This window comes from Apus apus, chromosome 27 (assembly GCF_020740795.1).
Source record: "Apus apus isolate bApuApu2 chromosome 27, bApuApu2.pri.cur, whole genome shotgun sequence".
In the NCBI taxonomy this organism is placed as follows: domain Eukaryota; kingdom Metazoa; phylum Chordata; class Aves; order Apodiformes; family Apodidae; genus Apus; species Apus apus.
Window position 1 is genome coordinate 1,855,009 of NC_067308.1, and position 14,638 is coordinate 1,869,646.

General features: G+C 64.2%; 3 protein-coding genes across 7 annotated transcripts; all 3 read right to left on the reverse strand.

Moving 5' to 3' along the window:
- Nucleotides 1–308: 308 nt before the first annotated feature.
- LOC127394935 (lysosomal acid glucosylceramidase-like) lies at nucleotides 309–3,883 on the reverse strand. The gene is made up of 11 exons (XM_051641244.1): nucleotides 3,446–3,883; nucleotides 3,049–3,364; nucleotides 2,771–2,962; nucleotides 2,543–2,689; nucleotides 2,305–2,438; nucleotides 2,050–2,222; nucleotides 1,722–1,959; nucleotides 1,346–1,570; nucleotides 1,078–1,241; nucleotides 804–929; nucleotides 309–671 (listed from the first exon to the last, which is right to left on the reverse strand). The coding sequence occupies exons 1-11, from the start codon at nucleotides 3,881–3,883 to the stop codon at nucleotides 569–571; spliced, it is 2,256 nt and encodes a 751-aa protein (XP_051497204.1). The 3' UTR covers nucleotides 309–568.
- Nucleotides 3,650–8,717, reverse strand: ENTREP3 (endosomal transmembrane epsin interactor 3). 4 transcript variants are annotated; one of them, XM_051641350.1, is made up of 12 exons: nucleotides 8,497–8,717; nucleotides 7,828–7,884; nucleotides 7,554–7,664; nucleotides 7,279–7,401; nucleotides 7,079–7,186; nucleotides 6,749–6,909; nucleotides 6,547–6,646; nucleotides 6,382–6,466; nucleotides 5,663–6,241; nucleotides 5,318–5,383; nucleotides 4,850–5,112; nucleotides 3,650–4,327 (listed from the first exon to the last, which is right to left on the reverse strand). In XM_051641350.1, the coding sequence occupies exons 1-12, from the start codon at nucleotides 8,713–8,715 to the stop codon at nucleotides 4,157–4,159; spliced, it is 2,043 nt and encodes a 680-aa protein (XP_051497310.1). In that variant the 5' UTR covers nucleotides 8,716–8,717; the 3' UTR covers nucleotides 3,650–4,156. The 4 variants fall into 4 exon arrangements, with proteins under 4 accessions (XP_051497310.1, XP_051497309.1, XP_051497312.1 ...); XM_051641349.1 differs by having other exon boundaries at nucleotides 5,318–5,386; XM_051641351.1 differs by lacking the exon at nucleotides 3,650–4,327 and adding an exon at nucleotides 4,425–4,558 and having other exon boundaries at nucleotides 5,318–5,386.
- An 868-nt stretch (nucleotides 8,718–9,585) lies between these two features.
- Nucleotides 9,586–12,967, reverse strand: SCAMP3 (secretory carrier membrane protein 3). 2 transcript variants are annotated; one of them, XM_051641311.1, is made up of 9 exons: nucleotides 12,884–12,967; nucleotides 12,732–12,809; nucleotides 12,530–12,658; nucleotides 12,322–12,442; nucleotides 12,092–12,220; nucleotides 11,762–11,921; nucleotides 11,272–11,373; nucleotides 11,057–11,174; nucleotides 9,586–10,905 (listed from the first exon to the last, which is right to left on the reverse strand). In XM_051641311.1, exons 1-9 carry the CDS (start codon nucleotides 12,929–12,931, stop codon nucleotides 10,759–10,761), a joined length of 1,032 nt encoding a protein of 343 aa, XP_051497271.1. In that variant the 5' UTR covers nucleotides 12,932–12,967; the 3' UTR covers nucleotides 9,586–10,758. The 2 variants fall into 2 exon arrangements, with proteins under 2 accessions (XP_051497271.1, XP_051497269.1); XM_051641309.1 differs by having other exon boundaries at nucleotides 9,586–10,923.
- Between the last annotated feature and the right edge of the window lie 1,671 nt (nucleotides 12,968–14,638).

Below are 14,638 nucleotides of genomic sequence, written 5' to 3' on the forward strand. Positions count from 1 at the left end.
GCCAGGTAAATCTGAGGCTGCCAGCCAGGCCCTAAACCTGCCCACAAAGGCAGCAGGAGAGGATTCAGGCTCAGCTCACTCCGTGCCAGGCAGTACACGCATGAAACTGGGAGCAGACTGGTGCTGGGAGCATTTCCCTGGTGGGAGCAAGGAGAAGCTGGGAGAGCAGGGACAGTGGCCACCCCATGGGGTGCTGTGTGCTCTGTGCTGCTCTTGGGACTCCCATGGGCTCCATGCCCAGGTGGCACTCAGCCACAGTGCCTGGGAGCAGGGGAGAGACCTGGATGTTTCTCTTCCAGCAACAGACCTAGAGGCAGCATCAGTTTTTAATGTTGGAGCAGCAGAAAACAGCGTTCAGAGCCTGTGGGAACTCCAGCCCAAGGGGCGCTGATGCCCCTGACCCTCCTGCACATGCCCAGCACTCCCTGGCATGGCTCATTCTTCCACTCCACCACGGCACAGACACCAGTGAGCCACCTCCTCCCTGCTCCCTGGCCCGAGTGCGCAGGCAGCATGGGGCTCCTCTCCCAGTCCAGCTTGGTCATCCCTAGCCAGCCATGGGCATCCATCACTGCCGCTGCCACAGGTAGGTCTGGATGGAGTTGGCTGGAGCCACGGCCGCAATGAGGCCAACAGTATCAGCCAACCCAAAGGTGATGTTCTGCAGGGACCTGGAAGGTGAAGAGCAGCAGGGTCAGACCTCCAGCAGCTCCCAAGCACCAGCAGAGCGCAGGGCCAGGCAGGATGAGCCAGAGGCACAGCCTGCCATGATGTGTGTCCCACTTGGGGGCTGCATTGCTCACCGGTTCAGAACTACCACCACCACAGCACCGTCGGGGCGCAGGAAAGCCGTGTACTCCAGATCTGTCTTCTTGGACTCTCTGGAGGCAACAAGACCCACGCGCTGGGAGCCCTCAGGGATGAACTTGCTGCATGAACATGAGCAAGATGGGAGTCAGACTCGAGAAGTTCTCTCCTCCAGACAAACCTGCTTATCTCCCCTCCCAACTAGGTGCTGCTGCAACCATGGAGCTGCCACCCAGGCAGCTGAGTGCATGTTGGGAGGCCCCAACCCACCTGAAGTGCCCCATGTGGTAGAACATGGGTTGCTTGTAGAAGATGCCTTCACTGGCATCCACAATGATGGGGCTGTCCACATAGTTCTTGACCCAGTTGGGGCCTCCCTCCAGGTCTAGGGCCAGGTTCCAGTCAGTCCAACCGGCCACAAAGTGGTTCAGGTTCTGCAATGGGACAGGCCAGATGTCCGCCCAAGGAGTGGGGTGCCAACAGGAGAAGGAGCACACCTGCAGCCCTCTCCAGGGCCTGCTGTGCAGGGCAGCCTCACCGTCAGGATGCTGTGGCTGTACTGGTTCCCCCGCTCCCAGCAGCCCAGGATAACATCCCGCTCCCAGAAGTGGGCCCCGATACACGCCTCTGTGGCCAGGATGAAGTAGTCAGGGAAGAGCTCGTGAGTGGGCACCACCGTGTCTTGTATGGGACCGATGAAGTCCAGGTACCAGTGGATGCCAATGCCATGGATATAACGAGCCGCTTTCACATCCTCCAGAACCTGGCAAGGAGAGCAGTTGGCCACCACTATGCCCCACGGGGCAGAGCAAGTGCCCCATCCGTCATGCTGTGGGATGGAGCAGCTGTGCCCTCTGTGGGGACAGGGGCCCAGCCCCGTCTCACTGTGCTGGTGGACCCCACACCGTGCTCACCACTTTGGCCCAGTGTGGGAGGTGGAGCCGATTGTCATCCAGGATGATGAGCTGGACTTTGTGGTGGGAGCTGTTGGCCAAGGCAGGGCCCAGGTCCTGCGCGATGAAGTCCCGCTGCTGCTCAGCTGTGAAGCCCAGGCACTGGAAGGGGTAGTTGTTGATCAGCCCGGCTGTGGGCTCGTTCTCTGCTGTCACTGCCCAGAAGGTCAGGTTGTGCTTGGCATATTCATCCAGGAACCTGGGAGCAGGGGAGAGGGGTGAGCGGCGGGGATCCCCTGGGTGTCTGTACCTGCTGGACACCTGTCCCCTTGCCCCAGGCCCTCCTTACCGTACAAAGTAGTTGGCCCAGGTCTTGTGATACTTGTCCCCTGCCTGCCCCTTCAGTGTCCCCTTCCCCACAAAGGACTCACTGGTCTTCATCCATGTTGGGGATGTCCAGGGGCTCGCATACAGCGACAGCTGCTGCTTGCTCATGGCCAAGGCTCGGTGCAGGATGGGGATCTGCAGGGGGGGGCAGAAGGACATCTGAGCTGAGCCCCTGAGCATACCCCCAAATCCCACTCTCCTCCCTCCCACCACTCACCTTTAGCTTTGTGTCCTCATCTCGCAGGCTGAAGTGGGTGAGTTCATAGTCAAAGGGAACATCATCATAAGTGTAGGCATCAAGGGAGAAGTCACAGCTGGCCATGGGGATCCGGACAAGGTTGTACTCCAGCCCTGCCAGGCACAGTAGGGTGGGACAGACAGAGGTGGGCAAGCCCTGCCAGCTCCAAGGCAGGGTCTCTGTCACCATCCCACCCATCTCCCCCTGATGTTCTCACCTTCCTCAGAGAAGTACGAGCGGAGCAGGTGGTCCTGGGCTGTTGCTGGCAGGGAAAGGATGTTAATGGCAGCTGCATCAGTGACGGAGCCACCGAAGCCCTTCACATGCTGGTACCGCTGGGTCATGTCCACAGTCAAGATGAGATCTGCAAAGGGGATGAAGATGGGTGAGGGTGGGTGGCAAGCAGGGTCCAGACTGTCTCTGTCTCTACCCCCACAGCAGGTACCTGGGGCGTGCAGGCTGTGCTGGAAGCTGCCCTGGCTGCGCTCCAGCCGCTTCCCGGCCTTGCTGCTCTCGTACTTGACGTAGGTGCCCGGGGCCGGCAGGACGACGGGGTCCAGCGTGTCGCAGTACGTGGCGTTGCAGACACACACCATGGCATCGCGGCCGAAGTACTTGGGGCTGCAGGGCCGGGCACCTGGGGGGTATTGGCAGGGGGAGAAGCTACTAGTGCGGGGACACGTCCCTGCCTGCGCTGGGTGCTGCCCCCACCCCCGCACTCACCTGCGGCCCAGTTCACGGCCTGCAGCAGCAGCAGCAGCCGCCAGCCCAGGGCGCTGGCGGCCCCCATGGCCCCTCCGCGGCCCCTGGTGGGTCCCGGGGCCTGCGAGCACCAGCGCTGCCGAAGCCTCCTGTCCCCGTGGCACCCGCAGCCGGTCCCGGCTCGCTGGCTACCCGTCCCCGGGGCCGCTGCCAGTCTCGCTTTTAAGGGCGCCAGAGCTTCCCGTCCCGCCCACGCCCAGGGCGCCGGTGCAGGAGCGGCACCGGCTCCGGGCAGGCCAGGCCACGGCTGGGCAGGACAGCGGGCGCGGGCCCGGCCCTACCCCCACTGTGCGCCCGGGGAGCCGCGGGGACACCCAAGGAGGTACCGACGAGTCCGGGGCCCCGTTCCGCTTAGCACCGCGCGGCGCCCGCTCCGACGGTGCCGGCCGCCCCCTCCGCCCCCCGCCCCGCACTCACGGAGCCGCCAGCGGACCCCGCGTGTCACGTGACCGGTCAGCTGACCGGCCAAGCCACCCGTCCGGCCCCTCCCCCTTCCTTCCCCTTCCCCCGACGCCACCGGCCCCAGCGCCCCGCGGGCGGCGACACCTTTATTAATAGAGTCTGTAGCGAGGGGCAGCGCGGCCCCGGGCGCGGCGGCGCCGGGCGGAGACGGGCACGGCCAGCGCAGGGGACCGGGCACGGCCAGTGTGGGGACGGAGCAGAGGGGGAACAGGGGACAGGCACAGCTGGCGCAGGGAACTGGGCAGGGGACAGGCACAGCCAGCGCAAGGGACAGGGCAGGAGACAGGCATGGCCAGCACAGGGAACAGGCACGGCCAGTGTCGGGGTCAGGCATGGCCGTCCTGGGGGTACAGGCACAGCTGGCACAAGGGGACAGGCACGGCCGCTGTGGGGGACGGGCACGGCCACCCCGGCCCCCAGCAGACACCCCAGGGGACCAGCCCCTGGCCCTAGGGTCCCAGCAGAGGCCCCAGGGCAGCGATGCAGGACCCAGCCCCGCCGGGGCAGCAGCAACGTCTGAGCAATGTCCGAGGGTCCTGGCCCGAAGTGGGACCCCGCTCTCGCACGAGGACAGTCCCCATGGAGGCTGCGCTGTGGCCGGGGGGTGTCACAGGACGCTCTCCTTGCAGGTCCCGCTGAGGCTTCGCGGGCGGCTGCGCTCCAGGCGGCGGGCGGACAGGAGCCGGCGCAGGGATGAGGTGGAGCTCAGGTCCCCGCAGCTCTGCAGGTGGATCCCTTCGTGCGGCCGCTCTGCACCCGGCCGGGCACTCCAGTGAACCTGCGAGACCCCGGGACAGGCTGCAGCCCAGCACCCTGCCTGTGACACCCCGTGGGGCAGCCGTGACACACCGGGCAGGACAGTGGGGGGTGAGGGATGGCAGGGTGGCTGTCATGTGCATACGCTGTCATTCAGGACCAGCTCGTTCCATCTGGGGCCTCCTGGGCTGTGCAAGGTCTCCAGCATTCCATAAGCTAAGGACGGGATGTCCCAGCAACTGCCCCCAGGCTGCTGTGACTCAGGGGCAAAGCCAAAGCTGTTGCCATACACACCCTTTTTCCACTCACAGCTATGGTGGGGGCCAAGAAAGGCCAGGCAAGGACAGTGCCCCAGGAAGAGGGCTCTACCAGCTGCCCCTGCCTGCAGCTGGGGTGCCAACACCATGGGGTGCATGGCAGGGGAACAAAGACCCCAAAAGGGCCAATTTGAAGGTGCTGGTGGGAACTGGAGGGTGGGGATGGGGCCCCCTAGGAAAGTGAAGCTGGCCCTGTCCCCTGGGGCACTGTGGCTGCCAGAGCTCACCTGCTTGTGCCCCTGGAAGCTGTGTCCAGGCACCTCCATGCTGGTTGCTGGGCTGCGCTTGGGTCTCTGGAGGAACCTGGCCATCAGCCCACGGGTGCCCCGGCACACTTTGAGGTCCCCCAGGGAGCGGGTTGTTGTCTTTGACAGCTGCTGCATCACCTTCTTGGAGGGCAGTGGCTTGTTCTTCCCTGCCGAGCTGGCCCGGAGCAGTGGGGGGGGGTCACAGTGTGAATGGCGGAGCAGGCAGGCCTCTGAGCACAGTCCTGCAGAGACACTGCCATCAGATGCTGGGACACCACTCCCAACCAGGACATGTCCCTGCAGCCCCACCATCTCCTCTCCCCAGATGATGGGAACAAAACCACCATGGGTCTCCATTGTCCTGGCCCCAATGAGGTGAGTCTGATCCCCAAAGGGCTGCAGAAGCACAGCCCCCCCACTTCTTTGTGCATCCCCCAGTGCCCTGACCTGTATCCGCAGAGGAGCTGGACATGGTGTCCTCAAGTGCTTTGGTATAAAGTACTTCCCTGAAGTCTGCTGGGAGCAGAAAGTGCATGCTCAGGCTTTGGCAGCACCCACACAGCTGTGGAACCCCCCCAGCACCAGCCCCTCCAGCATGACCCACCCAGCACCCCCCTCCTCCCATCCCAGCAGCCCCTGCCTGCTCCCCCCACTCCCCTGAGATAACCACCCATCTCAGACTGGCTCTAATCCTGCCAGGCCACGGAAAAACAAGGCCAAACCCCACAGCACATCCCACCAGTCAGACACAGCCATGCACATGTCCCTGTCCTGGCAGCCATTGTCACCTACCAGCATCACCAGCCGACAGGACGCCGGGGTCACTGTGTGACCTCGTGAGGCGACGCTGGCTCAGCCCCGGGGCAGGGGATGAGGGGCAGGAGGTCTCGCTGTTGCGCCGTGGATGGCCAAAGCGCCCAGCGCTGGGCCTGGTGGGGCAGCCACCGCTGCGGCCCTGCAGTGAGCCCTTCTCCTTGAGCCGCACTTCGGGGAAGCAGGGCCCGACGCAGCGGGCCAGCCCCTCCAGGCGGTTGCAGCTGTGGGTCACGGCTCCCCCCACCAAGATGCCATCGTGGCCAGGCTCTGCTGTGGAGCAGGAGTAGGAGCGTTCTCCCCGCACCCGGGGCTGGGGCGTCTCCTCAAAGGGCCCCTGCAAGCCCAGCGTGGGGCTGCGCGCGTGGTGGCTGCACTGCACACAGTCCACGCTCAGGCAGTAATCCGCGCGGCTCCGCTGGATGGAGCGGAAGAGGACGTAGTCCATGGAGCGCACGGAGCCCTGCAGCTCCAGCAGGCATGAGTCCTCTGAGGGGCTGCTGTCCCCAGGAATATCCATGATCTCCGACATGATCAGGGACCCACTGTCCATGGACACTGCAAGGAGCAGAGTAGGTGTGGGTGAAGAGCTGCCAGGAAGGGCTGGTCCCCCCATGGCCTCTCTCCCACCCCACCAATGCTCCTCTCTCCCTCCTGCTGATGCTCCCAGCCCAAGAAGCACCATGGGGGACACTCACCTTCTCCACTGAGCACAATGGAGGGGACACGGTCACAGGTGCAGGCATGCAAGCCATCTGTCAGCTGTGAGTCAAACAGGGTGGCCTGCAGAATGGCACGGTCAGGGACAGGAAGGGCAGGAGCCCAGCCCTGCCAGCCTCTGACCACCACCAGCCCTCTCCCACCTGGCTGTCCCCGTGCAGCCCCATCACAGTCTCATAGGAAGGGGGGAAGTCGGTCGGGTAGAGAGGCACAGGGCTGTCCATGGAGCCGTTGTAGGTGATACTACGGAGGCAAGAGCAGAAAAGCTTCGTGTGGGATGTGGCTGCTTGGGGGCAAACAGTCCCCCGCTCCTGCACCACAGTGGCCCCCATCCCAGCCAGGTACCTCTGCGCATCGGTCTCAGAGCTGCAGGTGTACTCTGGTGGGTAGTAGGGGGGTGGCGGCACTGGGGGCACAAACTCCTCAAAGTCCATCATGCTCTGCAGAAAGGTCTCAGGGGGGGATGTGCATTCCAGTGTCATGGAGCTTGAGCGCTGGGGGACCAGCTGCAGGGAGAGGAGGGAGAGCTGGGACCCCCCACCCAGAGTTCCAGCAAGGGACATATGTCCTGGGACTTAACCCAAAGCCAGGTCCTGCCCTGGCACCCTAGGGCCCCCTCAGCTTGTGAGCACTGCTTCCAGCCCTGTCTGGTGCTGGGCCATGCATGGGACTCACCACATGGACCATGTCGAGGGAGAAGATCTGGATGCAGCACACAACAGCAGAGAGTGTGCAGATGATGGTGGAGAAGACAGTCAAGCCACAGACACTGAAGAGGACATCCTGGGGAGGAGCAGGGTGAGCTGCTGGTGCCACAGAGCATGGCAGCATTTGCAGTGCTCCCAGGGAGCCTCTATTCCTTCCCAGTCTCTCACCTTGAGAGACACATGGATGCTCGGGCAGTCAGGGTTGGGAAACATGGTCAGCATCTCGCTCTGCGGGCTGCAGGTGGACAGAAGCTCTGAGCGGGCCTGGCAGCAGACACACAAGTCCCCCTCCTGGGAACAAGGAGCACTGTGAAGAACCTGGAGGTGCCATGCTCTCCCCCAAGAGCCACCAGCACAGCCCGCCACCAGACCCCTGCTCCACAGCTCGCCATATCCCCAGGAACAAGCTGCTCTCAGCTGCCCAGGCGTGCTGCTGGCCTCACCCTCTCGCAGGCCTCCAAAGACTTCACCAGCTGTGCGTTCTGGCAGGACAGGATGGACCCAGCGAGGCTCAGCATGATGCCCAGCACCGACAGCAGCGTGAAGAAGCTTACCTGCAGCAGGGAGGAGGGGGGCTGCCAGCTGGGCAGGGCTGCAGAGCAGGGAGCCAACACAAGTGGCTGCACATCTGGGGGAATGTGGGGCCACTCTGCCACCCTGCACTGCCCTCCCCAGCCTGGACCCCCATCTGCAGAAGAGCTCCCCCACAACACCTACCACCAGGGTGAGTGGCCGCTTCCAGGAGACGATGCCGACAATCCCAGACAGCGCCAGCTGGGGACACACAAGTCCAGGATTGAGGATGGGGGCTGGGGGTCTCTGCCAGGCCACGGGGCCCAGAGCAGGCCTCACCCTTGGGCAGAGCTCCCCCCAGCCCAGGGGCCTGTGGCCAGCCCAGGAGCAGCAGGACCACATGGGCAGCCACGGTGTTGCCAGCCTGGAGAAACTGCTGATTCAGGGCTCTGGAGAGCCTGGGGACTGCAGGCAGCACCAGGGTGGGTAGCAAGCATGGGCCAGGGTCAGTGCCATGGGGGACCCCACGCCTGCAAGGGCCCTGCCCCCACCCCAGGCATGCAGCAGGCTGAGCATCCCTGCTTACTCAGGAGCAGGGCAGGGCTGCAGCCTCTCCCCAGCCTTCAGGGTTTGCCCAGAAATGTGTCACCGCAAGGCACATTCCAGCCAGCCCCCTGCACTGCCCAGGGGTCCCCATCCCTCAGACACCCTGGGAGAACCCTCGGGATTCTCCCACAATGCACCGTGGTGGCCACGGGCAGAAGGTGGGGGAGCAGTAGGGCTACACTCCCTTGGGACCGGTGGCGAACCTGGCATCCCGGGACCTGGCAGACCTGGGCTGTGTTGGGCCCCTCCACGCTGCCCCAGACTCACCGAGAAGCCGGCCCAGGATGGGCAGGAGTGCCGAATCTTGGTGGAGGGCGTGATGGTGGCCGCCACCAGGCTGAAGGTGACAATCAGGACGCCCAGAACGATTTGGATGAAGCCCAGCACCAGCAGGATCTGCAGCCAGGTCCGCTGGACCGGGAGGTGGGTGAGGCTGCGGGATGTGCGGCCGGTCAGCGAGCGGCTGGACTCGCTGGGGGAGGGCATGGCTGCCCCGGGCGGCGAGCGGGGCCAGCCGGCCCCAGAGCGCCGGGGCAGCCGGCGGCACCGCGCCAGGACGGGGCCGGCCCGGGGGAAGCAGGAACGGACGCTCTGCGAGAACGGGCCGGGCTCCAGCCTTCACTTCCCGGAGGATGCTGACGGTGGCTCTTCCCTGGCCCCACGGCAGGCGCTCGGGGCAGCGCCCACGGGCGGGAGGGACCCGGAACCCCCAGAAGCTCCACAGACGTCCTGAGAACAGAACCAGTCTCACCGGTACCTTCGCATCCCAGCCGGGGGGCCGGCCTAGAGCCGCCGGCCGCAGGCAGTGCGCGGCCCCGCCGCTTCCTTCTCTCTCGCCGTCCCTCGAGCCCCGGGCCCCCGCCGGGGGATCATCCCGCCCTGCTGAGGCCGAGAACCTCCGCCTGGGACACGACGCCCGAGCCAGGCCCCCGACCCACGGGCCGGGCAGCGGGCGAGGGCCCGGCTGCCGCCCAGGAGCATCCTCCGGGGGCCACGGGCGCAGGGACGGGGCTCGGCGGGCGACTACCGGCGGGCTCGCCGCCCCGCGCTCCCCGGCCCCCGGCGGGGATTCCCGGCCGGCGGGATGCTGCAGGGAGGGCGGCCGAGCATCGCCCCCGCCGAGCCCCGGTGCCGGCCTCTGGGATCCCCACTACGCAGGGGCCGGTGCGGCGGGGCTCAAAGCGGCGCAGGGAGGCTCCGGGCACGCTGCCGCCACCGCCCGGGCCGCGCCCGCACCGGGGCCGCCCCTGCGCGGAACGCCGGGAGCTGTAGTCCGGCCCACCCCGCCCGAGGCTGCGGCACCGGTCCCAGCGCTCCCTCCCGCTCCCCTCGGCAACATACGGAGGCGAAGGAGGCTTGGAGTGAAACTTCATTTATTCCTTAAATAAAACCTGAAGGCCGTTTGGCGTCGGGCGTAGCAACACACGGGGGGCCGGGGGAGGACACGGCAGGATGGCCAGGACCAGAGCAGGGACCCTGCCACACCGGGACAGGGATACGGGGACCTGCCCCCTGCATCAGCCCCCCCAGGGGAAGGCACGAACCCCCTCACCAGCCCGGGAGCAGTCAGGACAAACTCAGGAGCAGCAGCAGGGAGATGGGCAAAGCAGAACTCATGAGACACTTCCCAGTGACACCAGGTCTGGAGACCCCTAAGGACACTGGCACGTGGGAAGATGACAGTGGGGCTGGTGGGGACGTGCTGGGCAGAGGGCGAGGTGGGGAGCAAAGGCTCCAGGGCAGGGGCAGGTGCCAGGGGGAGCAAGGAGGCACTGGCCACAGGGCAGGCAAAGAGGGAGAAGCTGTTTCACCCCTCACTGGGAGTGAGGAAGGAGCAGAGGAGGCACCAGGGGCCCTCCCCAGTGCCCAGCCCGGCTTTAGGCTCCACCACAAATCAGGCCTGGAGGGCTGTGGGTGGACACAGGCTGAAGCTCCACCAGCAGCACATGCAGTGCTGCTGCCTGTCCCAGCCCCAACCTCCTCCCTGCACATGGAGCAGGCTCAGCACAGAAGAGGAGAGGGAGGGGATGAGGAAAAGGATGGGAGACTGCCTCTGTGCTCAGGACCCTGGGGACAGAGCCAGAGAATCAGCTCCCACGTCAAAGGCAAGGCATGGCACGCCCTGGGACTAGGGCATCAGGGCACAATGTGCAGCGCCAGGTGGGGAACAGGAGAGCCCTAAGAAAGGCAGGGACAGGGAGCAGCCACCTCAGTCCCTGTCACATGTCTGGAGAAGGCTCCTGGTGCAGGAAAAGAGGACAATGACAGGCCCAGGGCTTGGCCACAGCATCTCCCATCCCATCCTTCCCCCATCCACTGCGGGAAGGGACCAGCACAAACACAACAGCCTCCATCCGTGAGGAAAGGGGTTAGAGCAGTGGACTATTCAGGCACCAGCACTTCCAAGCTGGGATGAGGCAGCCTCTGACAGCTGATGCAGACACACGAGGATCCAATGAAAGTGCAACTTGGATTTCCTCTTCCTTGGAAAGAGCCCACGTGCGATGAGAAGCCGGGGCCCCCACCTGGCTAGGGCGTGCGGAAGGCATTGGTGGCAGCTCCGGCGGCAGCGTTGGCCGCCGCGGTGCGCACTGCCTGGTTGGAGAAGACCCCAGCAGCAAACTCCTCCTGTGCCTTCTGGAAGCTGGCACCCGTCCGGCGGTACAAAGAGTGGATCTGGAAGAAAAGGACAGGCTTGGGGACAGTGCACCGAGGACAGCTCTGTTCCAGGCTCCCAGTGAACAGAGCTGTGCTCCCGCACCTGCCAGTACCCACCCTTGTCCCCCAAGAAGGGGCACTCAGGCCCTGAAATTCCATCCAAACTCACCTTTTTCAGCATAATGATGCCCAACACTGCCACTCCTGTGAAGGACAAGGACACCATCATCATCATCACAGCCACAGCTGTGTTCTTCCGCAGAGCTATCAGGCTCAGTATCCAGCCACTGCAAAACAAGAGGCGGTTGCCCACAGATTCCCTCTTCCTCACCCACCTCCTCCCTTTGCGAGGTACTCAGCTGGCCAGGCTCCCACAGCACGCACCAGAATCCCCAGTTTGGTATGCCAATCGCCTGCAGCACGTACATCACGTTCTGGGCAAAGAAGACGAAGAAGAAGACAAAGAAGTTGAACGAACTGTCGCTCCTGGGAGAAAGAGACAGATGAGGTCAGGCCACAGAAGACAACTCTCAAACCCTTCTCACAGCTGGGGATGCAAGTAGAACATGCAGGCCCAGAGGTGCAGCCACTGGTTAAGGTGCTTAAAGCAAGCAGAAATCCAAGGAAGAAGTGTATGGCAGTGCAGGGATCTTCAGCAACAAGGTCCACAGGAAAACACATTCCTGTGAACTTCTCAGAAGAGCTCCATCCATCTTGCTCAGGCAGAAGCTCAACGTGGAAGCACAGCATTCCCCAGACCCAAAGGCCACAAAAGGAGCTGGGACACCATCAGGGTGAAGGCCTGTTCTACCGAGCAGCCCAGACTCCCCAGCTTCCAACACCAGCCTTGCAGCCATCCCTGGCAGATACTCACCTGAAAGCTTTGTACATCGGCCTGTACCAGCAGACAAAAGAGCAGGGCGTGTAGAGAAGAGCCCAGAGAATGGAGAGGCCAAACCCAGAACCGGACGAAGGATCCACACAGAACCAGGCCAGCGATGACAAGAAGTTCACAAAGAGAGCAATGGTGCTGGCTGAGGGAGAGAAGGTTGGTCAAGTCTCCTCCTCCCCACACCAGGGCTCAGTCCTTAGACCTGGGCACTGACTGTTAACTGCAGCTCTTCCAGAGCAGCAACATTCATGAAGGAAGCTCGATCCTCCACCTCCTCCCAGTATCTGCCCAGAGACTCCCCAGGGGACTCACCCATCCAGAGGTAATACATGGTGGAGACGGTCTTCTGGAAGTCTGCAGGAATTTCCACTGGGATGTCCTGGTAGAAGCAGGGCTTCACCGGGCAGAAGGACGGCAACGGGGGCCAGTTGTTCAGCCTCGCTGTGGAGGGAAGGAGGCGAGGAGAGAGCGGCAGTGCCCGGGATGGTGGGGCCGGGGGACCAGCAGCTCCCAGCCCTCCCTCGCCCCGCAGCCCCACTCACTTGCGGTGCCACCGAGGGCCGCACTCTGCAGTTCCCGCTCCCGCCGGTCCAGCTCCTCCGCCTTCCGGTTCAGCTCCTCCTGCCGCTTCAGCAGCTCCGCCGTGGCGGCCGCCGCCGAGGCCTGCGGGGGAAGCGCAGGCCCTGGGGCTCCCGCTCCGGTCCCGGCCCACCCTGCGGCGGCCCCGCGGCTGCCTCCCCGCCCCAGTACCTGTGTGCCGTAGGAGCCATAGTTGCGGGGCTCAGCGGGGCTGGCTTTACGCGGGGGCTGCGGCGGGAGCGCACCGCCGGCGGGCAGAGGCGGCGGGGCCGCCGCCGAGGCCTGGTACGGGGGCGGTGGCTGCAGGGAGAAGAGGGGCGATGAGGGGCCGCTCGCCGCCGGGGCCCGCCCGCCAGGGGTCCCGCTGTCTCACCGTGTCGCTCTCGAAGGGGTTGTAGGCATCCAGCACCGCGCGCTCGGGACCGGGCCGGGGCTGCAGCGTCGCGGGGTCCTACAAGACATGCAGCCAGTTCGACGCGAGGCCGGGCCGGCCGCGCCACCACCGCCCTCCCTGGGGAGACGTACCTGGAACGGATTGTCCGGGAGCAGCGCGGGGCCGCCGCGCTGGGCCATGGCGGGACCGGGACCGGGACCGGGACCGGAGCCCCGCCCCGCGCCGCTGATTGGCCGCCGCGCCGTGACGTCACCGGCCCAGCCCGCCGCGCTGGGGCGCCCCAACTGCAGGGGTGTTCCGCGCATGCGCAGATCGGGCGGGGCGCTGCACGTGACGCGGCCACATGGCCGAGAGTCACGTGCACGGCCCCACCCCCCTCCCCCTCCGCCGGGAGCCCGTTCCCGCCGCAGCGCCGCGCCCCGGGGTGCCCCTCCAGGGCGGGCCCCCGGGCCCCCCGTGCCCTCCGGGGCCCCCCATGCCCTCCCGGGTCTCCCGTGCCCCCCAGGGTTCCGGGTCCGCCCAGCGTTGCCCCCGAGCAGCCAGGCCTCCCCCACTAGCGGGCTCCTCCTGCGCGTCCCTTGAGACCTCACGTCCAAACCCCTCGGCCGGGCTTCCGCCTCTTACCGGGACGGGGCTGCGGTCCGTTCATCTCCAGCCTGCGGGGAACACTCCCCAAGCTTTACCCTCGGGGAGGTGGGCAAGGGTGCAGCTGTTTTACTGCAGCCACCCGAGTGGTGCAGCAGACGCCATGGAAATAAAATGGGCAAGGAAGAATTCGTGGCACAACAAGCAGCTTGGGGAATTTAACTTCTGTGTCCTCTGGGCCAGTTCCTTATGAGGATCCCCGATTCCACCTGCTACCAGCTGCCTGCAGGCAGCCCTCCCACACTGCCTCCTGAGCTGGGGTTCCTCAGTGGCACAGGACATCCATCTGTACCTCCACTGAGCTCCTCCTGTACCAGCTCTCGGTGCTTAGAAGCAACTGCACCTCTCTGCTAAAATTATTATTTAGCCTCTGAACACAGAAATGTACACACAAATCCATGAGCTCCCACTTCAACCCAGACAGCTGGCACCCCAAGCTGCACTCTGCTGGGAAGGTGAAAACTGGGGATTTGGGTTTTGGACACCAGTGTGGGTTATTAATTTTTTTATTATTTTTTTTCTTTTTAGTCAGGGGCAGACTGCAGGTATTATTTGGTCAGTGTAATTCTTATCCAGACTCCCTGGTGGCTGGCTGCACACACAGCAGGACACAGCCTTGCCCTGCCCCTGTTCTGGCACACAGCACTTGGCTGGTACAGTGGTACCACAGGGGGTAGGTGAAAGTTTCCAAGCCCCAATTTCTTGGGTTAGAATCACAAGCTCATGAAGATGACTCCATGTCACCCCTCCCCAGAGTCCCCCCCCACTAACTCCACGTGAGGATGGACTTTATCCCTCTGCTGGATGCTAGTCTGCCAGAGCCAGGACACAGTCTGCCACAGACAGATGGTGCCACAGCGTAAGTGACAAGCTCCCGTGGAACAGACTGTGTGTGTGTCTGCTGTCACTGACAACACCCAGCCAGACTCCTCCAGGCACGCTGGCAAAGCAGCTCCCTAGAACTGCCATCAGGCCTGCATCATGTCTAGCAATTCCCACAGAAAAGCCCAAGCCAAGGCCCCAGCCTGAAATCAGAGCTGGTAGCAGCCAAAAAGACACAGACAGACACCTGAGTATGTGTCTGACAGCTGAACAGGGGCACTCTCTTCTCAATAGCCACCACCAGTAGCCAGTGCTCCACCCTGACCATGGAGCCAGAGGTTTCTCTAGCAAGGAGAACCCATACCTGGAAGTATCCACTGTCCCCCTTTTTCTGCATCCCACCTCACTGCTGATCCCAG

Coding starts and splice junctions, on each gene's coding strand:
- SCAMP3 (XM_051641309.1), bottom strand. CDS start 12,931: ATGGCCCAGCGCGGCGGCCCCGCGCTGCTCCCGGACAATCCGTTCCAG. Junction 12,810..12,883: donor TCCCGGACAATCCGTTCCAG/GTACGTCTCCCC, acceptor CATGTCTTGTAG/GACCCCGCGACGCTGCAGCC. Junction 12,659..12,731: donor ACCCCTTCGAGAGCGACACG/GTGAGACAGCGG, acceptor TTCTCCCTGCAG/CCACCGCCCCCGTACCAGGC.
- ENTREP3 (XM_051641349.1), bottom strand. CDS start 8,715: ATGCCCTCCCCCAGCGAGTCCAGCCGCTCGCTGACCGGCCGCACATCC. Junction 7,665..7,827: donor AGCGGCCACTCACCCTGGTG/GTAGGTGTTGTG, acceptor TCCCTGCTGCAG/GTAAGCTTCTTCACGCTGCT. Junction 4,328..4,849: donor GCTTCCAGGGGCACAAGCAG/GTGAGCTCTGGC, acceptor GGGGTCTCGCAG/GTTCACTGGAGTGCCCGGCC.
- LOC127394935 (XM_051641244.1), bottom strand. CDS start 3,883: ATGCCTGACCCCGACACTGGCCGTGCCTGTTCCCTGTGCTGGCCATGC. Junction 2,690..2,770: donor GCACAGCCTGCACGCCCCAG/GTACCTGCTGTG, acceptor TCCCCTTTGCAG/ATCTCATCTTGACTGTGGAC. Junction 1,571..1,721: donor TCCCACACTGGGCCAAAGTG/GTGAGCACGGTG, acceptor TCTCCTTGCCAG/GTTCTGGAGGATGTGAAAGC.